The sequence below is a fragment of the Bos grunniens genome, chromosome 21 (genome assembly GCF_055505025.1).
Source record: "Bos grunniens cultivar Pamir isolate PY7600 chromosome 21, Bosgru_T2T1.0, whole genome shotgun sequence".
Lineage (NCBI taxonomy): Eukaryota > Metazoa > Chordata > Mammalia > Artiodactyla > Bovidae > Bos > Bos grunniens.
Window position 1 is genome coordinate 37150617 of NC_141185.1, and position 23732 is coordinate 37174348.

The following is a 23732-nucleotide window of genomic DNA, read 5'->3' on the forward strand; positions in this document are numbered from 1 at the left end:
AGACTCATACTGAAATGGGAAGCCATTGGAGGGTTTTAAGCAGAGAATCACTTGGGTTGCTATGTTAAGAACAGATTGAAGAGTGGCAGTAACAAAACAGAACAGTTAAGGTGCTACTGAAATAATCCAAGCTAGAAAGAGATGTTAGTGACATTCACTGCTGTAGCTGGGGGTAGGGGGTGGAATTAAGTGGTCAAATTCTGGATAATTTTTTGAATATAGAGCAAATAGTATTTTTCTGCTGTGAATAAGAAAGAGGTCAAAGATGCCTATTTGCTATCCAAGAGGAAGTATGAAGTGGGCAACTGGATTTGTTCCTCTACAGTAGAGAGGAGAGGTTTCCAGTGATAGAAATTTGAGTTATCAGTATTGCCTAGATTTGGAAAGGCGTATGGTGCACAGTGTAGCTCTCCATAATCAAGCACATTCGCATTTCTGCACCAAGTGGGACAGCTCAGATCAGGCTGTGCCTCTGAATTCCTTATTACCAGATTCCAAACTTACCAAAATTTGGAAGTTGTGCCTCTGAATTCCAAACTTACCAAAACAAACAAAAATACTTGTATTTCAGAGCTGCAAATAAGGGATTGTGTCTCTGTATATCCTTCGACAGCCTGCAAGTCAGCAAGCCTAGCCCTGGAGGGTATCAACAGGACTGAGGAAACATTCACCACCACGATGCTGGTAAATACAACTAACATGCAGGCACTCACAAAGAAGTGTGCGTGAGGAAAACAAAAGCAAAAGGGAGGAGCTAAAAGGAGATGGATCAGTTAGAAATTCCTACCAATAAAAGCCCAACTAATTTTGAAGCCAACTGCCAACTAAACAGAGGTATCCTCTAGTTGTTTAGTCACTAAGCCATGTCTGACTCTTTGCAATCCAATGGACAACAGCACGCTAGGCTTTCCTGTCTTCCACTATCTCCTACAGTCTGCTCAAACTCATGTCCATTAAGTCAGTGATGCCATCCAACCATCTTATACTCTGTCACCTCCTTCTTCTCTTGCCCTCTATCTTTCCCAGCATCAGGGTTTTTTCCAATGACTCGGCACTTCGCATCAGGTGGCCAAAGCTTTGGAGCTTCAACTTCAGTTCTTTCAATGAGTATTCAGAGTTGATTTCCTTTAGGATTGACTGGTTTGATCTCCTTGCAGACCAAGGGACTCTCAGTCTTCTCTAGCACCACAATTTGAAAGCATCAATCCTTTGGTGCTCAGCCTTCTTTATGGTCCAGCTCTCACATCTGTACATAACTACTGGAAAAACCAAAGCTTTGACTAGATGGACCTTTGTCGGCAAAGTGATGTCACTGCTTTTTAATACACTGTCTAGGTTTGTCAGAGCTTTTCTTCCAAGGAGCAAGCGTCTTTTAATTTCATGGCTGCAGTCATCATCCGTAGTGATTTTGGAGCCCAAGAAAATAAATCTGCCACTGTTTCCATTTTTTCCCCCATCTATTTGCCATCAAGTGATGGGACTGGATGCCACGATCTTAATTTTTTGAATGTTGAGTTTTATGCCAGCTTTTTCACTCTCCTCTTTCACCCTCATCAAGAGGCTCTTTAGTTTCTCTTTGCTTCCTGCCATAAGGGTGGTGTCTTCTGCATACCTGAGGTTATTGATATTTCTCCCGGCAATCTTGATTCCAGATTGTGCTTCATCCAGCCTGGTATCTTGCATGATGTACTCTGTATATAAGTTAAATAAGCAGAGTGATAATGCACAACCTTGATGTACTCCTTTGAAAATTTTGAACCAGTTCATTGTTCCATTTCTGGTTCTAACTGTTGCTTCTTGACCTGAATGACTTGACAAGTTTCTCAGGAGGAAGGTAAGATGGTCTGATATTCCCATCTCTTCAAGAATTTTCCACAGTTTGTTGTGATCCAGTCAAAAGCTTTACCATAGTCAGTGAAGCAGTAGATATTTGTTTGGAATTCCATAGCTCTCTCTATGACCCAACGGATGTTGGCAATTTGATCTCCAGTTCCTCTGTCTCTTCTAAACCCAGCCCGTACACCTGGAACTTCTTGGTTCATGTACAGTTGAAGTCTAACTTGAAGTATTTTAAGCATTACCTTGCTAGCATGTGAAATGTGCGCAACTGTGTGGTAGTGTGAACATTCTTTGGGACTGGAATGAAAACTGACCTTTTCCAGTCCTGTGGCCACTACTGAGTTTTCCAAATTTATTGACATATTGAGTGCAGCACTTTCAGTTCAGTTCAGTTGTTCAGTTGTGTTCAAATCTTTGCGACCCCATGGACTGCAGTATGCCAGGATTCCTTGTCCATCACCAACTCCCAAAGCTTACTCAAACTCATGTCCATTGAGTCAGTGATGTCATGTAACCATCTCACTTTAACAGCATCATTTTTAGGATTTGAAATAGCTCAGCTGGAACTCCATCACCTCCACTAGCTTTGTTCACAGTAGTGCTTCCTAAGGCCCACTTGACTTCACACTCCAGGATGTCCTCTAGTTATCAAACTATAAAATGTCATCAGAGTTCAGTTTGTAAACTACTTATCTATGACCTATTGTATGCCAGGACTGTCCTAGACACTGAGGCTATGGAGAAAATAGTCCCAATCTATATGAACTGTGAGCTGCTGGTGCAGCTCTCCCTGAGGAAAATCAGTATCAGGTTGCTGTCCTGCAAATATACAAGGACAAAAAAAATATGCATTTGGTTATATCTGACAACAAATTCCACTGGGCATGTCTTTAGGGACTTTAGGGGAGAAGGGCTTGCCTTTTGAAGAAACAGACCCCAAAAGAAAATTACATAACTGAAGAGAAGTCAAAGGTTTTTAATGTGTTGTTAAAAGACAATTGGACAGATAATTGTATAAAGATAATTAAAATTCAAAATTTAAAAGATATCTGCCAGAAAAACAAAACTCCTTGAAATATTCAGAACTCAGACTACCCAAGTATGTTGCTGGATGCATCTCATTATTTGACCTTCATCTCAACAAAAAACAAAAACCAGGAATTAATTAAACTGTAACAAGAAAAATATTAAAATCCTAAGATACTACTTTGACTACTCACTTATTAAACTAACAGAAACAGGAAGGTAGGTGGAGGAAAAGAAGTATTAGGAAATAACAGTTGCCCATATTAATAAAGTATCTTGAGCTTAACAGAGTAACAAGAAGTTACCCGAAGTTCATAATTTCTTCCCTGTGCTTCTTAACTACCTTCCTAAGCAGGGGAAGCAATCACATCTGCCAACTGAAGAGAAAAGGATTCACAAACTCTGGAAGACAGACAATCCACGTGCCATTTTCAATACAATGCCATCCTTTTTAACACTCCAAAGCATTCTCTGGGGTATTTTGAGAGATGTCTAACAACTCCCTTAAACTGGCTCTGATTTCAGACTCCTCCCTCCTGTTTCTTATTCAGTGTCCCTTCTTCCTCTTCCCACCAAAAGCTGGGCTCTCCGCTGAATTCCTTACAGCTCTCTGTACTTGCCTCTTATACATTCAAACTATACTGGCGTGTAGTAAAAATCACATTATATGTATATTTACCTTTCCTTCTAAGAATGTAAACTTTTCAGGGACAAAGACTCTTCCTGTGTCAATCCAGAGCTATTTAAGAAGATGCTCAATAACCTTAAAAAAAATTGTGAATCATTGTGTTGTACACTTGAAATTTATACAATACTGTACATCAACTATACCTGAACTTAAAAAAGGTGGTCAACAATGCATGTTGACTCATTTTACCTTTAGAATCTGAAGCTCAATCTTACCCTTCAAACGTGCCTTCAAAAGCACATTCCTGCTTCTTCCAAAAATTAAACATAAAATTATCATATGTCTTAGCAATTTCACTTCCGGGTATATACATAGAAGAATGCGAAGTAGGTACTTGAAGAGATATTTATCCATCCATGTTCACAGCAGCATAGACAAGAAGTGGAATAGACACTATTCCACTTAGACAAGAAGTGGAAACAACCAAACATCTATCATATGGATAGACGAAATGTAGATGGAAGTGATGATTGCGCAACAATGTATATGCACTTAATGTCACTGAATCACACATTTAAAAATAGATAAAATTGTAAATTTTATATGTTTTACTACAACCAGAAAAAAAACAAACACCACACTGCTCCTTCTCCATTTACTATCCTTAGACCAGAGGCAGCTGGAGTATAGCATTAAGAGCCTGGACTCTATAACCAGAATGCCTGGGTTCAGATTCTGGATTAGCCATTTACCATATGTCTAACTTCTCTGTCCCACTGTTTCCTCATCTTTAAAACAGATTTCATAGTACCTACTACACAGTGCTGTAGTCAGCATTAAACATTAATAAATGTTTAATACTTAAGTCAGTGCCCGGGGCATAGTAAAGGGCTCAGTAAGTGTTAAGTTCTTATTATTACTCAAGAAGAGAGACAAAGTGTAGTTTGAAAAAGCATTTAACATCATCTTTATAAGACTCTATAGAAAATAAAGCTTAACAAATTCTTGATTGATAGAGTTATCCAGAAGAGTAAGAAAGCCTTTGAAAGCACTGCCCTAGATTACTGAATGCCATGGATACAATCTTTTAATTCCAACTAAAATTCACAGCCATTAACATCAGCCTGGCAAAGATCTTCAGCATCTTGTCTGTTTGCACTGAAGATGCAAACAGGATTATGTTTTGCCAGGAATCTTATCAAATTACTACATAACTCCGTCCTAAAAAAAAAAAAGTTTTTTTTTTTTAAACTGTTTAGATGAAACCTTAATTACAAAATGCAAATCTATCTAGGGTCTTTGACAAAACTATATGATACTGATATTTGATATTAACTTTCTTAATACAGCGTTATTTAGGCTCTTACTTGAAATCTTAAAGTCTACGTGGGACTTCTGACCCTGGCTCAGTCTTCAAGGGCATGAATTAGGTCTTCTATGTTTCCCAGCACACAGCATTACAAACAGTGGGAATTATGTGCTGACCAAACTTTCCTCAATGGAAATTCTCTGCTATTTTCACCAACTTTATCAGTTTATAGAAACAGGGAAAATACCCAGGTTTCCTGTCTCCACAGCACTAACACACTCTACTACAGTCACCACTAACCAAATTAAAGTTACTGTTGCCACTGCTACTTCTTTAGCTAAGAAGGTGGGACTCAATCTCTTCACATGAGTATAGCACAGGACACCAAGCTCTCAGTCCCAAATGAGCAAAGCACAAATCCAGAATCCAACTTCAGTTTAGCTTCCCTGGTGGCTCAGACGGTAAAGCGTCTGCCTGCAACGCGGGAGACCCGTGTTCGATTCCTGGGTAGGGAAGATCCCCTGGAGAAGGAAATGGCAATCCACTCCAGCACTCTTGCCTGGAAAATCCCATGGACAGAGGAGCCTGATAGGCTACAGTCTATGGGGTCGCAGAGTCGGACACGGCTGAGCAACTTCACTTCAGCTAACTAGCCAGAGGGCTTGATAAGATATTAAGGAATAAACAAACATATTTGTCCCATGTTTATTTTCTCATGAAAAATATCGAAAACACAAGTAATTTCCTCTTAAGAAAAGAGAATGTCTCCGGCGCTCAGGGCCGGTACACTGGGATGACCCTGAGAGATGGGATGGGGACGGAGGTGGGAGGGGGGTTCAGGATGGGGGACACATGTATACCCACGGCTGGTTCATGTCAATGTATGGCAAAACCCACTACAATATTGTAATTAGCCTCCAATTAAAATAAATTAAAAAAAAAAAAAGAATGTCTCAACTCCACGCAAAATCCTCAAATAAAGTGGTTCATTAACCTTGAAATGTCCTAAAGCAATTTCCAAATACAGACTGCAGGGCAAGAGTACATAAGTCACATACATAAGGCTCAATACACTAGCCTCAAATTCACCCTTCTCTAATAAAATAGGGTAAGAACATTATGCTTTATAAATATAAATAGAAAGTGGTCTAGATGTTCTAACAGAATTACATAAAACCAGATTTTTCAAGAACACCTAAAGTTACCTAAAGGGCAACTTACTTATTTGTGAAATTAAGTAGCAGACCAGCTGTACAATTAGGGCATTCAAAAAATGCAGGAGCTGAAGAAACTGGAATATTTTATTCAAAGTCTCAGGGTTTTTTTTTTAATTACCGTTTTTGATAAAAAAAAATCATTTAGTAAAATGCAAATCCAACACTTCCTTTTCTAAATCTCAGTCTTGTGAAGAGAAGCTTTCTCAGCCTTCCCTTGGCTAACTGGATTTGAAGTTCTATGGCAAAGAAACAGTGGCCAAGTCTAACTAACTACCCACCATCCCATTGGCTTAGAGGAAGCCCCGCCCCGTTCAGCCTCGGTAACCCAACATCAAGGGAACTCCAGGAAAGGTTGTCCCCGGCCACATTTCTAGTCTCTGATGACTCTCCGCCCCTCCCCCCAACCAGCACCGCTGCGGAAGCACGGTCTCAGCACGAGCAGCCCTCGACCGCAGACTGCAACGAAAGGACCTTGAGCACCTCGCCCCAAGAATTACAACCAAGAGGGCAGTGAAGTGGACCACGCTCCCACTCTCCAGGCTGCACAGTGCCATCCATGCTGCACCGAGTAAAGCAGAGACAACAGCTCTGGCACCCGACTCTCGGGCCCCGGCAAAAGGCTTGGCCGAGCCACAAGAGAAAGTCCTGACACCTCTACAGATCGCAGTCTGGGGGCTCCTCCCACCCTATGGAGACGTAGGGCGGGGCAGATCTAGGCGCCGCGACTCTCAGCCAGACAGGACAGCGGGCTTTCCCGAGCCCCGCCTCACTTGCCAAGGAGGCGGAAACCCGGGAAAGGGGGAGGACGGCCAGGGGGAGTGGCATCGCCGCTCCGTACGGCCCCTCCGGCCAACCGGATCCCAGGAAGGCGGAGGAAGCCAGATTTCACGCCCCCTCCCTGCCGCGCCCCGAAGCCACAGGCGGGAGACCCCCAGCCCGTGTCCCAGCCCCAGCAGGCCAGTGCTAGGCCGCCCAGCCGAGGCCCCGCCCAACCAGGGAAGACTGGAGGGGTGGTCGGCGGCAAAGAGCACTCAGCATAGGGCCCAGCCCCGCCCCTTTCTCCACAATCGCACGCGCGCGCCGGCCCCGCCCCTGAGCGGCGGCGCGAGAGCCCGCCCCCTCCGCGCGCACCGGGACTACGCTCTCCTCCCCCTCCCGCACCGAGAGCTACCCCGCTCCGCCCCCCACCCCCCTCACACATCCACACGCCTCCCGCCCTCCTGCTCTACGGGAAGCCGAGGAGGTCAGCCCCCCCCCCAAATACACACCCTCGCTCCGGCGTTACCCGCCACCAGGCTCCCCGCCCCGACCCCGGCCCGGCGTGCTCTCACCGCAAAGCTGCCTCGGCCGCTCCTCACTGCGTGTCCCTCTCGGCGTGAGCCTCTGGGGCAGGGAGGCCCCAAGAACCGCGCGGAGCACAGGCCCGCCAAAGCGGACTGGCAGCCGCCCCTCCGCTAACGGAGCGGTCACAGGCCCCAGTGCCCAGACTGGGAAGGAGGGAGGGAGGGAGGGAGGGAAACTCCGAGGGGGGAAGGGGAGGGGGGGAAGATGGAGAAACCGTCTCCGCCGCCTCTACCGCCGCGGCCGCTTCTCTGTTACCCGGGAAATCCCGCCCACTCGCCCGGCCCGCCCCGCAGAGGGAAGACTCAACTTCGCTCCGCACAGGCCGTACTATCCGCCCGTCAAAGATATAGCCAATCGCTGTGCTCTGCCTTCTGATGCCCGCCCCTTCCCCCCCGGCTGGGAGGGTAGAGGGGGGGAGCCGCTCACCTTCTCCACGCCCCTATTGGCGGGGAGCTTCCCTAACTCAACCCCGCCTATTGGAGACGAATTGCTGAATCCCACCCCCAAGCCACAATACTATTGGAGGAAACAGGGAAGCTCTTCGCATCTTATTGGAGGACTCTACATGTCCCGCCCCGTGCCGTCTCAGCTACAGGCCCAAAAACTCGGCTCCCGCCCTCGCCGGTCACCGCATTGGAAGGCTACCCCTAGCTCTCCGGCTGCCCCAGGAAGGTAAGTAACCGATGTGGGGTAAAATGTCCGTGAGCAGGCTCCTCCTACCGCACTGCCGGGCCAGGCCCCGCCTCCAACCATCAGACTGGCTATCTCGGCGCCGGTAGGAGCTTCTATTGGCCAGGATGCCCGTCTAGGAAGCAGCTGACTCCGCCCTGCGCGAGGAGGCTGAACCTTAGCAGTCCTTTTGTGGAATGTTTACACTAGAGACTGAAGCGCAGAGAGTTCCAGGGCCTGTAACAGGAGGTGATGCGGAGCGCAGCAGCGGGAATCCGATGCTTTGGGATCTGAAAGGGAGAGGCAGCAGCATTGCCACCGTGGAGGACCCCCTTACAAAGGGAAAGAGAATCTCATCCTTCCCATCCAGTTCTCTACAATTTACATTTCTGCAGAATGCCTCTTTGTAGACACAAATCCGCAGAGCAGCCGACAGCTCCTTTCAGTAAGTAGAATACAGAATTAAGGGCTGGAGATCAAAGTCGAGGAAGAGCTCCAGCAGTTGTTCAGCCCGCAGCTAGGGGTGGCTGCATACTTTTAACACCGACACTCCCTAAACCTGAATATGCAGTCCTAAGAGGGCGGAGATAACCAAAATGAGGGCAGGGCTCTAACAGCCAACGCCCTGGCAAGCCTCTGAAAGGCGGAGCGTGAAGCGTACGGCAATTGCGATCTCCAGGGTAGATCTGGAGGCATCAGACTCGACGAACTGAGGAGACCAAACAGGCCATGGCATAAATGAATCTTGCACCACACTTCAGAGAAATGATAAAAGCTCCAGAGTTGGAAACGGAATAAGAACAGCTGTTCCCTCCTCCTTGGTCAGTGAGTGTTAAGGACAGTTCCTAGGCCCTCTCAGTTTAGGTAATATGATCTTGAACACAGACGAGGTGCTAGCGATATCTAGATGGCTTTTATTTATTCACTAAATAGGGCGAACTGACGCTGGCTTTGCTTTGGGGGGCGCTCATGGAGCGCCAGGAGAGGAGGGGGCGGGACTAGAGTTTTCCCGCTCTCTTCCGCAAAAAGGCTACTCCCCTAAGAGAGCCGAGTCCGTATCCAAGAGGCAGGCCCCAGGTAGCTCACTCCCAGGTCCTTTCTTGTCCTTCCTCCGTAATCCGCCGGAGACCACAAGAAATGAGCGCTGGCAACAGGTGGGCCGGACTCCAAACCGGAAGGACAAGGCAGCGAACTGTGAACTTCATCAATAGCCGACAGATGGGAACAATCTCCCTGGGAGCCAAACCCTGCCCCAGGACGGAGCTCAAAAAACAAGTCACACGTACGAAACAAACGAGACCCCCAGGCCAAACCTCTAGGAGGTTACGAAGAAGCGGCAAATATGCAGAACTGGGTCTTCCTCCTCTCCTTGCACTGGGTGCCACACGGCGTTCCCACCTGGACATCAAGAACCATTTGGAACTCTAGCAGAATTGGGCCGCTCTCGACTTCTCTGTCAGCAGGGGATGAGCTGCCCTGGATATTGCCTAAAGCATCCACGGCAATCCTAGGTTGCTCAGAGGTTTTGATAAAGCTTAGTAAGGACAGCGGCTGCCTTGTGCTGGAAGGAAAACGCACTTGGCAGCGTCTGCAGCGTTCTGAACCTTAGGCTTAGGGCGGTCTCCGGGAAGTTGAGTCGCGAGAAAAGCCAGGATGCAGGGTCAGAACTTTAGTACTTGGCGAGGAAGGACAGACCACACCTCCTCCTCCCAACCCTTGCAGAACCGCGAGAGCAAAGCCCCCCAAAGCCACCCTACACCGTCAACCCCTAACTTCAAAGCGAAGGCTACCAGATCTCGAGCCTTGGAGGAAACATCGTGTGCCTTCTCGGCTCTCCCCGCCCCCCTTGCCAAGAGCTCCAAGCCCGGGACTTCCGGGCGGGAGGACTGTTCGAAGGAGCAAGGCGCGCCTTACACATGTGCTGAGCGCGCACACACGCTAGGAGAGGGGGCGGGGAACAGGGTTGGACTTCCCCCTCCAAGCTCGCTCCCCCGTAGGGGGCGGGACTATCCACCCCACCAATCAGAAGTAGGGGCGGACCCTTGCGCCTCACGTAAGCCGCAGGAATCCTCCCTCCGCCCTTCACGGAAAAAAATCCTAGCAACTTAAACTCCAGCCCGGCCTCCGATAGGCGGAGCTGGGAAGAATGTCATCCAATCAACAACCGAGCAGGAAAAAAGGGAGCCTCGCCCAGCCAGTGGAAAACAAGAGAAGGCGGGCCCTCTGAAGAAGCCCGAGACGGGTGGAAGAGAGAAGGGAAGGCCCCGCCCCTCAGTTCGCCTCCAGGCCGGTTGCACAAGCCGTCGCCGGAGTATAGTAAACAGGCTAGGCCAAGGAGTGGAAGCAGGGGTAGTCTGGCGCTCCAAGGGCCGGGCCCCTGCGCCTTCTCTCCTGGCGTCGCCCCGCCCGAGCTCCGCGGTTCGCGCCGGCGCCCCGCCCCCCAGCCCGCGGCCGCCATCCCGGTTGACAGGCGCGCCCCCCGCGCCCCTCCCGCCCGCTGATGCATTTCCTTTTCCCGATTCCGAGCGTGGAGACTGTTTGCCCAGTTTCCGACCTTCACTGCCCCTTTCAGGCTACCCCCTCGTGGGCGCGCTCACTCGCCGGTGCCCCCGCCCCCGCCCCTTCCGCGGGCGAGGAGCACGGCAGGGGGAGGGGAAAGGAGCCGCCGTCGCCGCCTTGGGGTGGGCGGGGAAGGAGGCAGCTCCATGTTTGCAAAGGGATCAGCTGGGGCTGCGGGTCGAAGCCGACGAGTTCCTGGAGGTTTTCCACACCCCCGGGCCGGGTTCCGGCGCCGAACGTTGGCTCTCCTGCCACGGCCCTGGAGTTCGGAGAGCTCACACCGGCGCATGGGTCTACTGCCGAGGCGCTGGGGCTCTTTCCGGTGGCCTCCCCCGCCCCCGACCGCCCCTCCCGCAAGTCCGGCGTTGCCCCCGCCCCCAGAGTCCATAACAACCGCGGGCCCAGGAGCCCGCGCCTCTTCTGAGCGCGCCCACCGCCCCCTCCGACAAGTTTGCGGACAGAAACAAAACCCTTGGGCGGCTGCCGCCCTCGCCCAGCGTGGTTAGCGGGGAAAGCTGCGGGCCTGGGCTCGCTCGCTAACTCCAGCTCTCGACCAACTCCGGGCGGTTTGGTGGGCCCGGCCGGCTGAGCTCAGGCCGCCGCCCCCTGCCGAGCCCGCGCGCCGCAGCTCGGGCCCGGTTCCAGTCGGTGTACGGAATCTCCCCTTTTTTCTTCTTTACAATAATTTTTTAAGGCATTCCAGGAGCGCGAGGGATCTCCTCCTGCCGGCCCCTTACCCAGCCCGCCGCCGAAACCTACCGAAACCGACCGCTCGGTGAAATAAACTAGGCAGCACGGCCGGCACACTGGCGACCCCGGGTCGGGCCGACCCCCTCCCCGCGGATCTGGCCCGGCTTGGAAACACACACTGGCGAGCGGGCGGCGCCAAGAGCTCTCCTTCCTGGCCTGCCCCTCGCCTCCCTCGGCCGCCGGACTCCAAGCCTCCCCTAGCTCCGTCCCAGGGCCCGCGGCGCCTGCACCATGGCTGACTGGTCAAAGGGACCGGCCGGCAAACAAGCCCCCCAAACGCCCGAGATTGGGGAGACCAAATTAAAAGCAGCTGTTTAACATACCTTCCGAGCCAGGCGAGGAGTCCTGAATGGGGGGGAACGCCCCCCACGGGCCATTGGCTCCCTGGTGCTCGCGTCAGTCATCCTGGGCCCGCCTCCTCCCCTTGCTCCACCTCTTCCCCTTCATTGAACGCCCCCTCCCTCCAAAAAATAGAAATAAATTAATTAAACTAGCTCTGAGTGGGAGGCGCAACCATGGCAGAGGGCCCCTTCTCTACCGCACCGCCGCTTGGAGTTACTTGAGGCCCTTGGACTGGAAGGAGACCTCCTGGGACTCGAAGATCCGCTGGGTGAACCTGGAGGAGGAGGTATTGGGGCTACCCGGCCCCCACATCCTTCTTACACACACCCCATTTGGAACTGGGCAGAGGGGGCGGGTGAGGATACCCTAGCGACTGACTGGAATGTCCCGACTCCCCTGGCTGTGTAACCTAACCGTGTCCGGCGCCTGCCTAAAAACTGAGCTGTGTACGCGGGAAGTCCTGCCTTCGGGGTAACAGGCACTTGCCTGAGCACCTACAGGGGTGAGGCAGACACATTCATACCGCACCTGCTGCTTTTTGCCATTACAGAAACTGAGATGCTCACTCTGTGCCCTCGTAGGGCTTCAGACCTAGCTGAAGAGAGGATACAGAAAGAGCTAAGGCAATTTGGAAATGTATGTAGAGACGCCTCCAGAGGCTCAGAGCAGGGAGATTCTTCTAGCTGAGGAAAACTGGGTGAAGCCTTCATGGAGGAGGTGGCACTCAGGCAGAAACGGAGGGGCAACTAACTCATTTTCAGCAAAACACACAAAATGATAAATGCAAAGCCGTATTAAAAGCTTCTGCAAGTGTGGCTATAGTAACGAAAACCAGAGTTGGAAAGATGGAGTCAAAGAGCAGAAGACTTTTCTACCTTGTTAAAATTCTTAGACTTGTATAGCAGAATGTACAAGCAGCATGCTGGGTCACAGGACCACAGGCCCAGAACTACCATTTAAGATGCTCAACATCCCAGCAGCTGGATGAATTCTGAGGGTGGGTTGAAAGAAGGGTGCCTACAAGCAGCAAGGTGAGGCAGAAAGGCTTGTAATGACCGGGTTGAAGACTACAGAGGTACATATTCTGGTGGGAGGGAGTGGAGGGAGCCAAGATGTTTCTTATCTCTCTCCTGGTCCCCCAATCCAGAAACCCTTCCTACTTTCAGCAGCCCTAAAATCAAAATTCTGACTCAGATGCTTCCCTGGATCATTTGTAATGTGTGTGTGTGTGTGTGTGGCCGGGGGGGAGGGGGCGGGGGGGGATGGTGAGGCTACGCCACATGCCTGTGCTCAACAGAGCTGACCCTGGGGCCAGGTTACACAGTGAATGAGCAAGAAAGACCAGTTGAGATATTCAGTAAAGGAAGCTAGTGTGGATAAGGTGGGGTGTCAGAATGCGAAGGGCCTTTAAATCCTGTGGCAGAATAGGGTAGCCTGCTGCCAGTTAGGCTGTCCCAACAATTCAGGTGAAATACAAGGAAGACCTGACTAGGGCAGTGGCAATGGGTAAGCAGGAATAAAAATGGGGAGATGTGTTTGAGAAAGCCTCAAGAGGACTGGGTGACTGATCATTGTGGGTTATGGAGGGAAAGTTGGCAGTGGCTGGTGTGCAAAGAGGTACAAGAGCTTAAGGCTAGTGCTTCAGCCATCTGGGTAGCAAGGCCAGTGATTTAGCAGTATATCCTTAGGCAAGTCCCTTTCTCCCTCTGGGCCTGTTTTTCTTCTGCAAAAATAGGGGTGGGTGAAAAATTGGAGTAGAAAGATAGTCTGTAAGGACCCTTCCCTCCCTCAGAGTTCATGGGGGTGGGGGGACTCTAATGGGGAGGGAAGTTTGCTACTAAGGAGAGCAGGTGGGAAGAAACACTGATTTGGGAAGGGAAGTAGGTCATCTCAGGTATAGGGACTAGAATCTGGGTGGCAGCTTGGTTGGAATTACTGAAGGAAAGGGAGTAAAGAAGGAAAAACCAGGAGGTGAAGATTGTGTATTCAGTGGGAGAGGCCCAGCATCTGGCAGGGCCATGGAGGCTGGAGTACATTCTCAGCCTGGGGGACCCTTAGACTGAAGACCAAGTTTTTCTATATCAGAACAGAGATCTCATGGTGTTTGGAGCCCTATCTCAGATTTGGGCTTTATTTCCCAAGATGCTCTGCCCTAAATGAAACCATAACAGATACTGTGTGAATGTAAGATGAGGGAGAGTAATAGAGCAGAAAGAACATTCATCTGGAAGTTGAGCCCCATGGTTTCCACTTGGTCTTCTTATTTCCTGTGGTTCACCCTCCTGTCCCGTACAAGAAGTTCACAGAGCAGTCCATACCGTTATGCAGATCACATGTGATGATAAAAACGTGTTTTAATACACCTAGTGAGGTTTGGAACTTCTGTGGAGGCCAAAGGCCCAAGCATCTGACTGTAAGCCTCGACTACAGTGGGTATACTGTAAATGAGGTTACTTATGGAGCATTTGCAAACTAGGACAGTTACTCCTGCTCAGAGAACCAGACTTCACTGATAACTCCTTACCCTCCTAAGTGTACCACCCTGGTGGGAATCCCCTCTTGAATACCCCCTAGACTGAGTTCCTCAAGGACAGTAACTCTAATGCACCCCTGAGCCCCCAGTGTCCCCAGCAATCAGGCAAGGGGGCCCCTTGAAAGAGGTCCTGTGATTGTTTCTGGCTCGGTACATTGATCCCTGTAGAACACAGCCACTCCCAGACTCTGGGAAATTAGTAAGTTTGATTTGGAGACACTGGCCCTCCAGCTTCACTAACAGTTGCATCCACCCCCACCTCACCCCTACTCTGATTATCAGTGAGAACAAAAGAGTGAATGAATCTGTGTGAAGGCCTTGGAGAAGTCAAGGGGGAAGCCAGGTTCTGATTCCCAGGAGTCCTCTTTTGTGTTGAATTATATTTGTAGTTGAGCAAACTGGAGGCTCACAGTACTAGAATGACTTGCCCAAACCAAGCTGCCAAACCGAGTCTGCCTGAGCTTTGTCCATTCCACCACGTGCTGTTTCTAGACATACTAGGACCCGTGATTCAAGTTGGGACTTCTGAGAAAAACAGCCTCCCCTCTTGTCCCATACTCCTTCCCTTCCGGACTCCAAGAGCAGCTTGTGCCAGTTTGAAATGATTTCTGGCCCTTTTCAAAAAAAATTTCTCCAAAGAAGCAATTTGTCTCCAAATCACATACATGCATCCTCAACTCACAACACATAGACTCAAAACTGTCACATTTTCTGACACCCTGCCTCCTAGGCATCACACACACACACCCTCAATCACAGTTTTTAGGGTGCTTATGGTAGGTGGTGATTGAGAGATATTTAGGGTCTGCACTTTAGTAGCTCTGCCAAAAAGATGTCAGTGCTAGGGCCCTGCTGACACAATTTCTGCCAGCTAAAGACCACTGGCAGTTTGGGAATATCCAGGTGAGGGGCGTCTAAGGCTTGCTTCCCACTCCCAACCCAAAGCGTCTGATAGGTTTAAAGGGAAAAGCTTAAGGTATTGGTCAGAATTCCAGTTTAGCCACTTCCTAGCTAAGTCTAGTAGCTAAGTCATTCTAGTACTGTCTTTAGCAAGGCATTAATCTTTTCAATTTCCTTATCTGTAAACTAAGAATAGGGCTTCCCTGATTGTTCAGTGGTAAAGAATCCACCTGCAATGCAGGAGACTCGGGTTCCATCCCTTCCTGGGTTGGGAAGATCCCCCTGGAAAAGGAAACAGCAACCCACTTGAGTGTTCTTGCCCGGGAAATCCCATGGACAGAGGAGCCTGGCAGGCTACAGTCCATTGAGTCACAATGAGTCCAACACGACTTAGCAACTAAACACCACCAAACTAAGAATACCTACTGCAGTGGGTTATTGTGAGATTAAAAATAAAGTATGCCTAGCACTCAAAGGTTGTCAGATCCTTTTTTCCTTTATTTTGTCAACACTCCCTCTTCCTGGCCATTCAAAGTCCCTGGTGTTCCAGTTTGAGAGGAGACCAGGACAGGCTTAAAGGACCCCAAAATTCCACTGTATAAATTAGAAACCACATTTCTCTGGCAGCCAAGATAGCTTATATGGTTGTACATATGCCATATTTTGAGCATCCCTGACTCAATGGACATGAGTTTGAGCAAACTTAGGGAGATAGTGAAGGACAGGGAAGCCTGATGTGCTGCAGCTCATGGGGTCGCAAAAGTCGGACATGATTTAGCGACTGAACAATGCCATGTTTTGGTTTCTAGGTGACTTTGAAAGCTTGGAATTTTTAAACTGGGTTTTAAGATGGCTATTCAGTACCTTGAAATGTCTTGCTCTCACTTGGCATTGTTTACCCCTCTAGGTCACTTCAGCCCAAATCTAGAAAAAAGATGTAACAATATGTTCAGTTTACTCTGCTTTATGCTTTCAAACTGTTTGCTTTTGGGTATTTGCTCTTGATGATTTTTTTTTAAGGTAGCAGTTTCCTTTGTTTGAATGAAATCTTACTCAGAGGTCTAATATGTAAAAATTGGTCCTTGCTTTGGTTGAAGTGGAGCCCAAGCACTATTCCTTCACTTCCCACTCATGTCTCCTCCTTGTCACCTCCTGCCTCAGGATCACTAGTGAAGTTCCATTTCTGAATCCTGGTCATTCATCCCAGCCACTCCCCATCTCTCACCCGTGTGTGCGAAGACAGCCTGGTCTTGTCCTTGGTTACTTCTGCCTAGTAATCAAAATCTTTCCCAGGCTTCTTTCCCCATCCTCCCCTAAATATCAGTGGCTCCCAAGGGTCTCGCCTCTCTTCTTGCCCTCCTCATTGTTCTTTGTTCTCACCCACTTCCAAGGCTCCTAGCTTCTATCTAAACTAAGTCACCAGTTGCTATCTCCAGACTAGCTCTGAACATCCTACTCTGTAGTCCACTCATTGCTGGCCACAGAACAGGTATCATTAAAGGTCAAGGAGGTAAAACAGACTTCACAGGATGAAATGGGTGAGCTGGACTCAGCTATCCATCTGGCCAGTCACGAGGCTAAGACAACTATTGATACATTAGCTTAGAAAAGAACCAGGTTCTGATGTGAGGGGAAGGGTAGAAGTGAGCCTAGTGGGGAAGAGCGTGCTGTGTCTTTTTTTACTACTTTCTCTACACAACTCACTGTCTTGCTTTCCTATTTTCACCTTCATCTTAGTCCCCCAAACTATCAGGAACATATTACCATGTTAGGAGGAGCATATTATTACCCTGAGTTGTTGAGAAGGGATCAATGGCTCCCCATTCCATCCAACACACTCTAGGTTTCTGGTTTAGTTAGCTTTGTCCATGTTGGGTTTAGCCAGAAAAAAAACTGAGAGTATTTAAGACTGCAGAACACCAGACTTAGCTAAAACAGATTTTATGAAAGCTATGGTGAGAGGGAAAAGAAGGCTGAACACTGCAACAGGTTTCTGAGAGTGCTAGATTTCTATTTGTGGAGCTGTTTTCTCTGTGGTCAGTTAAAAGCAGTGCAGTCTTAAAACACTTGATATTCACAACTGTCTGTGTGATGGTAACTGTAGAGTGGGTATCTCCCAAGACTAAATCTGATTCCCAAACTGGTGGATCTTTTAGCTCCTGTCCTTGGTAAGTTAATGATTGTGTGTGGATAGTAGTCTTGGTAGTAACCAAGAATGGAAACAAACCGAAGACCTTGGTTGGGAGCTCTGGTAGCTCTGCTCTGAGTCACCCAGTCTGTCCCACATGTAATAACACAAAAGCCTTAAAGGTCTATGGGTTGGCACCCTTGGATAGGGAACTGAGGGATTATAGGGAGGTGGATGCACCTTGAAAGAGGAGACTTTGAAAATAAACTAAAACTGGGGATTCCAAGAGGCAGCTGACCCAACCAGAGAAGGGTCTGATGGTTCCTCTATAGGTATTTTGCACTGTCCAGTAAAGAACTAGACCCTTAGTGTTGGAGGGCCTATAGTAGGATCAATTAATACAGCACCTTTTTTCATAAAAGCTAGGACCTGCCTTGAGTTGAGTGGTGAGACCTCAGAACTACCGAAGAGCTCAGTTACTCTAGGAAGACTTTTCTACCTGGCCATAATTCCTGCCCCACCTCCCTGCAGTGGTCTGACTTGTGAGAGTTTCCGTATGTGTCTGGTTCTCTAGAGATGGGAAGATCATAAGGCAGGAGCCCCATCTTCCTCAAGGTATGATGCTAAATAGCCCAGTCTCATAAGAACCAGTCACATTCTGCCATTTACCTGCACACGACAGAGAAGAACCTTCTATGCTGTGGACGCTGGGGTACCCTTCACCTCAGGAATCCTCATCCTAGCAAAAGCCTGAGTTCTGTATAATACTCTCTCTCCTGTCAACACTTTCTTCATCGTATTTTCTCAACTGTGCAATCCAGCATTTGATTGTGGGTTCTCTGGCTTTGTTCACCAAATCTCCTATGTGACAGCCTTGACTTCTGGACAGATTCAGGGTTCTTCCCGTGTCTTCCCCTTTCTTTACCTCCTTGTACATCTAACGCTTCCCCGGTGGCTCAGAGGTTAAAGCATCTGCCTCCAATGTGGGAGACCCAGGTTCAATCCCTGGGTTGGGAAGATCCCCTGGAGAAGGAAATGGTAACCCACTCCAGTATTCTTGCCTGGAGAATCCCATGGATGGAGAAGCCTGGTAGGCTACAGTCCATGGGGTCGCAAAGAGTCGGACACGACAGAGAGTTCACCTTCACACCTAACACAGGTAGGCTCACACTGAGTATTATCTCACGGGTAAAGGGCTACAAGTAGACTATAGCAGGGGAAAGCCATTGATCCTTTTCTCTCAGATTTATGTCAGGGGCATGAACAGTAGTTCAACAAGCTTGCTCATCCTGCCACTCACTCAACCACCTATTGGGTAGGACCCAGGAAACTGCATTTTTATGGAGCTCTCGCAAGTGATAACCTCACCAATCCTTAGATGTGCAATGAGGAACTCAAGCATAACTTCTGAGTTTACACAGCTATTGGGCTACAGTCTCTTCAAAGAAGTGACAGTTCAAAGCTACCTCCTCCAAATCTTTTATCATTAATTCTGTTTCCTACATATTTCACCAAACCCCAACCACTAATTTCCCAGATTTCACATTTCTCTCTTTACCTATTATGCTTGCCTGCATCCAAAGAAACGTTTGGCTTAATTTTTATTATATAATTCAGCTCTTGATTAAGGTAAAAACTCAAGGAAATTTTGTTGGAAAATCAGGAGATGGAACCGTAAAGGTCTGAGTTCTTGCTGTGGCAGATTAATTTTCCTGTGCCTCAGTTTTTCTCTTCTGTCAATACCAACCTCAAAAGTTTGGTTTGAGGGTGCATGAAATAATATCTAGAAAGCACTTTGAAAAGTACCTGGAACAGGGTTAACCAGTAAACGCCTGCTGCTGTCACTCTTATTAAGAACACCCCAGGCCAGAATGGCTCCAACTGGGCAGGTATCACTGGCCGACAGAAAGTAACTACACAGCATGGGGAGTGGTCCTATGTGGACAATGCTTCTGGTTCTGCTCTAAGAGAGAGATGCAAATGACTCAAGATCTTCCCACAGAGGTACCAGTATATCCACATGTATGGGGTATCCCTGAGAGAATGACCCCTCTGGTATGCTGCAGACTTGAGGACCTATAACAGGAGGTCCCATCTGGGAGAATCAGTCACCAGCTCTGTCAGAAACCCTTCTAGTCTTCTACATACATCATGGGGCTCAAAATCAACTAGCTGGAACCTAAGAACTGTCCATACTTTGAAAAGAACATTTTAAAACTAATTTCCAAACACAAAACATGCTGTAAAGAGGTCAAAGGCTTTGTGAGCGAACCAACTAGAGCTGCAGTTCTAGAGCTGGACCTGCTAATAAGCCTTAGCTTCACTGTGACACTCTCTGTAACCCCTGGGACTTTACCTTCCTCATCAACACAGAAACAGAAGGGAGGGGGAATAACATCTCACTGGACTGTTGTGAGGTTTAAATGAAGTATGGGAGTGGGGGAAGCACCAAGCATGGAAACTGGAACTTGGCAAGCGGTCAACTGGTGCTGGTTCCCCTTGTCTGCCCAGAGCTGGGCCATGGCCTGGGGCAAGGTGGACAGCTCTCAGAACTGAAAGGCTCTAAGTCTTGGGTTGCTCCCTGCCTCCCCATCCCTCCCAGACCAGCTCTTGGAGCCCCTCCTCACCTTCCCAGCCCCAGACTGCTACTAAATTGATGAAGCTAAAAGGATTTGATCACGTCGGTATATTTATATGTAAATACAAAACTGTATCGCTGTAAGATATTGAATATGAACATTACAATTATTTTCTGAATCTGACTCAGTCCATTGACGTTAAATACAAAATGAAAAGATTGTAAAAATAAGAATATATACATTCAAAGAGCTTATTACAGTATAAAATTATTGAGGTCTGATCAGCTGCCAACCTCATCTGTGATGGGGAAAAAATTTTAGGGGCTCCTGGGGTTTTCTTGGGAACGTGGAATGCTGGGGATTCTTGGCCCCATCCCTGGCATAATGGGCTTGGTAGGCCGGGAGCAGACAGAGACAGGTAGGGTGAATAGGGGGGAAAACGGTGAGTGTAGGGGACTGTTTCACCCAGACAGGGGTTAAGCTTTTTATTGACACAGAACCCACCAAGCCTGAGCTCCAGGGTCTGGGAGGCTAGTAGGCAGGGAAGAGATGGGCATCTGAGTAGACAGGGCCAAGTTGCATAAGAAAAAGAACCTTCCAGCAAGAGAGAAAGGGGCCCCAGCTCAATCTTTCAGGGAGGGAGCCTCAGAGTATGGAGTTTCCTTTCTCTCACACCTGGGCTCCCTCTCTTTCCTTCTAAGACTTCGTACCGATTGCTTTTGGCTCTCGCTGCTCAGTGAATTCATCTCTGCCCAGATCCCCATCCCTGAGGAAGAGGGAGAGGGGACAGACAGTCTGGAATCACAGTGGAGGTCTACTCCCAAAATTGGCAAAGTAAACAGAGAAAACTCATTAGATAAGGGCAATCCATGCTGAATTAAACCAGTGTCACCACAAACCAGTATTCCTGGTTCCAACAGGCAGCATCCTGGAGAGAGAGAAGTCATTATGTAAGGATGAGGGCCTGTGGCAGGAGCACGGAGAGTGGATGTGTGTGTCCTCTTCTACCACTCTGTGGTCTGACAACAGGAGACATGATCCCCCAACCCCAGCTAGTCCAGGATAAACAGTAGAACCAAGAAGCAAGGAGTCCTGAACTGCAACAAGAAGCCCCAGGAACTTCTACAAAGGAGTATCTCTGTGTATATGTATTTATAGAATACGACCATATTATCACATACAATATATATTATATACACACGTACATATGGACTCATACACATAAGTGCACATACACACACGCACACACACAGAATGACAGAAAAGACTGGAATACACGCCCTAGGTATAAACGTGCTTGGCACTCGGGACGTTCTCTAGAATATGTAACTTGGTCAAGCTCTCTGGGAAGGAGGTGGATGCTCACCAAACCTCCCCACCAAATCCTAGCAAAGGGAAGGAATGGAAGGAATGGAAACAGATCTTGAGAAGGAGAATGGCATTGGGAAAGGGGGAGGGAGGTTCCTTCCCCACTTACCTCGGGGCCCCTGGCAAATATCGATAGCCACAATTTGGTTTTAATAAGGCACAGTTCGATAGCAGGTGCTAGGAATTAAGAACACATTGCTGCTGGCCCTTTCCAGAGGCAATTTCACCACATCTATCTAGCCAAAGGGAAAGGCTGCCTTGCGTGCACGCGTGCGCCGGGAGACACAAGAAAGAGGTTGGTCCATGGCTTCAGCGTAACTGATGGCAACCTACAGGCTCAGCAGTGTCCAGGGTAGTTTAAGGATGGCTGGCCAGCAGACAGGAGGCTCGTGGGACAGTTACTGACCCTCCATGGCCAGGAGGTTGTGGCTGGGGGGCACCATGCCCTCCCTCTCTGCAAACTCCAGGATTGCCTTGTAGCAGAAATAGTACTGCTCAGGGGTCTGGATGCTGAAGGCCCTCTGGGTCCTCATGCGGGACACTGTCTGGAACACATTAAGGGTGCCAAGCTCCTCCAGCTGTGCCAGGCAGATGTCCAGTGAGCAGAAGGTACCTGAAGGAAGGAAGGAAGTGGTCACACCTGATCTACCTCTCCTCTTTTCCTCCCTCTACCAAATGACCCAGGCAGGACTGGATGAATGAATTCAATGGCAAGGTGCCTCATGGCAGGTGGCCAGTTGGCCTTAGGCCTGAGAAGACTCAGGAGGAGTCTCAGGGAGTGCAGAAGGCCAGAGAAATGAGAAGGCCTCTTGTCTCCCAGGGCATCTGAGGGTAATAGGATCAGTAGGTGGGAAGCAGGACTTCTACTTCAATCCCAGACACAGAGAATGACAGCACTCCCATACCTGCCCTGCTTCCATACCTGGGCCCCAATTTTCAGACTACAACTTCTCCACAGAGACCTAACACAAACCTATTCCTCCTGACTTTCCCCCAAAGGAACCTCTGAGCTAGAAGGCCAGCAGTCCCTGCAATCTTCATCCCCTTAAGGCAAAAGCTGCTAACTGGTTCCAGAATGGAGAGCACAGCCCAGGGTGGGGACCTCCCTGGGCAGAGGGATGGGAAGAGAGCAACAGCCCAGATCAGCTCTCTGGGACACCCAGTGACTGTGATGGGATCAGAAGATAATCATGTTGATAGGCTGTATAACGCATCAACCCCTAGAGGACCTGGCTCATGAACTGTACATTCTGGCCAGTACACCTAGCACTAGGAATACTAAGAGGACATTAAAGAGGAATTGTTTTCATGGCAATTCACCACCAGCGGATCAAAGACTCACGTTCTGGCGACTAAGAGCTCTGTTATTCCTCCCCCACCTTAGCACCTTTGGACGCTCCAAGAGCTGCACCCAGTGCAGTACCTGTCCGGCCGATGCCCGCACTGCAGTGGACCACAATGGGCGGCTCAGGGCACTGCCCTTTGGTGCGTGCTCCCATGCTGCTGACGGCCAACCTCTGCTGGTTCCTGACGGCTCTCAAGAAATCAATGAGGGAGGCTGCCGAGGAAGGGACACCATAATCTGGCCAGCTCAGGAACTGAAAGTGGGTCACCTGACGTTTCTGCCGTTCCTTGGATGGAAAAAGAAGCAAAAGTTAATGAGGTCATTGCTCTGTGCCCCTGACTACCTTTGGCTTTTCCAGATTCTCAGCCCTCTGGAGTTCCCTCCATCAAGGTTGTAACACTCTCAACTTTCTCCACAACTGCTTCTCTGCAAACCCAAAGGGAAGATTAACTGTCTGGAGAGGGCAGAATTCCTATGTTAAACGATCCAGACTTCATACGTTATAGAAAGCTTCATCCCTAAGTAAAGCCACTACGTGTTGAGACAATATGGCTATTTTGGTTCTGAGCTGAATATCCTAATCCTGCTTCCAGAAGAATGGAAGCCACTTCTAAGCTCTCTGGAATCCTGCCTATTCCCTTTGGAGATTTTCTTTATAGTAAACATTTTCTCCCAGTTTTAAGATAGTGAGAAAATAAAATTTACCTCTATGTTGTGAATTTCTAGGGTTGTTTTCTTATAATGGGTCATATTCTCCACGCCTAGATTGGTCACGGTGAGGAAGCCAAATCGGATCCGAGAGTCTTTTTCTAAAGGCCAGTATTGGCCACACTTTCTCCTGCCGCCCTCCTCAAAGCTGAAGACACAGAGAGAAAAATAAGCCTCCATCCTTCTTCTCCACAGCAGTAACCTTGCTTGCCCATGAACCTGCTGTACCCCTAGGCAGAAATGTCATCTCTTGCACTGCTTCTGTCTATTTATCCCCTTGCTTTTTGGCAGAAAAAGAAAACCTTCCTTCTAGACAACAGCTAAATTTTCCGCATGTACCCATTAAGCAAACATTTACTGAGCACCAGTTCCATCCATTTGGTCCCTTTCCTGATACCTCTTGGTACTCCGCACATACCTGGCATAAATACTGGGTGGACAAAGAAAGACAGTAGAGAAAATATGGTGGGCCAGACTGAACCCTGCCC

At 48.7% G+C, this 23732-nt stretch overlaps 2 protein-coding genes and 1 long non-coding RNA gene across 9 annotated transcripts in view; 1 reads left to right on the plus strand and 2 right to left on the minus strand.

Annotated features, from left to right (window-relative positions):
* Positions 1–11775, minus strand: part of SIN3A (SIN3 transcription regulator family member A) — a 66837-nt gene extending 55062 nt beyond the window's left edge. The window contains exon 1 of one of the 5 annotated variants that reach the window (XM_086363877.1): positions 11665–11775. The gene's annotated coding sequence lies outside the window, so the exon portion shown is untranslated. Of the gene's footprint in view, positions 1–7350; positions 7611–8083; positions 8236–9822; positions 9857–11350; positions 11497–11664 lie in introns of those variants that run through there. The other 4 variants (XM_086363880.1, XM_086363878.1, XM_086363879.1 and 1 more) reach the window with 4 other exon arrangements.
* LOC147349416 (uncharacterized) lies at positions 7753–23255 on the plus strand. Its single transcript, XR_015149820.1, has 2 exons — positions 7753–8035; positions 22576–23255. It is a non-coding gene; the product is annotated as an uncharacterized LOC147349416 (long non-coding RNA).
* Positions 19916–23732, minus strand: part of PTPN9 (protein tyrosine phosphatase non-receptor type 9) — a 70691-nt gene continuing 66874 nt past the window's right edge. For all 3 annotated transcript variants that reach the window (XR_015149815.1, XM_086363896.1, XM_086363897.1), the window contains 3 exons: positions 23242–23392; positions 22615–22822; positions 19916–21804 (listed from right to left, as the gene is read on the minus strand). Coding sequence is in view for 2 of the 3 variants with exons in the window: in XM_086363896.1 (XP_086220022.1) it covers positions 21590–21804; positions 22615–22822; positions 23242–23392 (574 nt within the window). In the remaining variant the exon portion in view is untranslated. The remainder of the gene's footprint in view (positions 21805–22614; positions 22823–23241; positions 23393–23732) is intronic.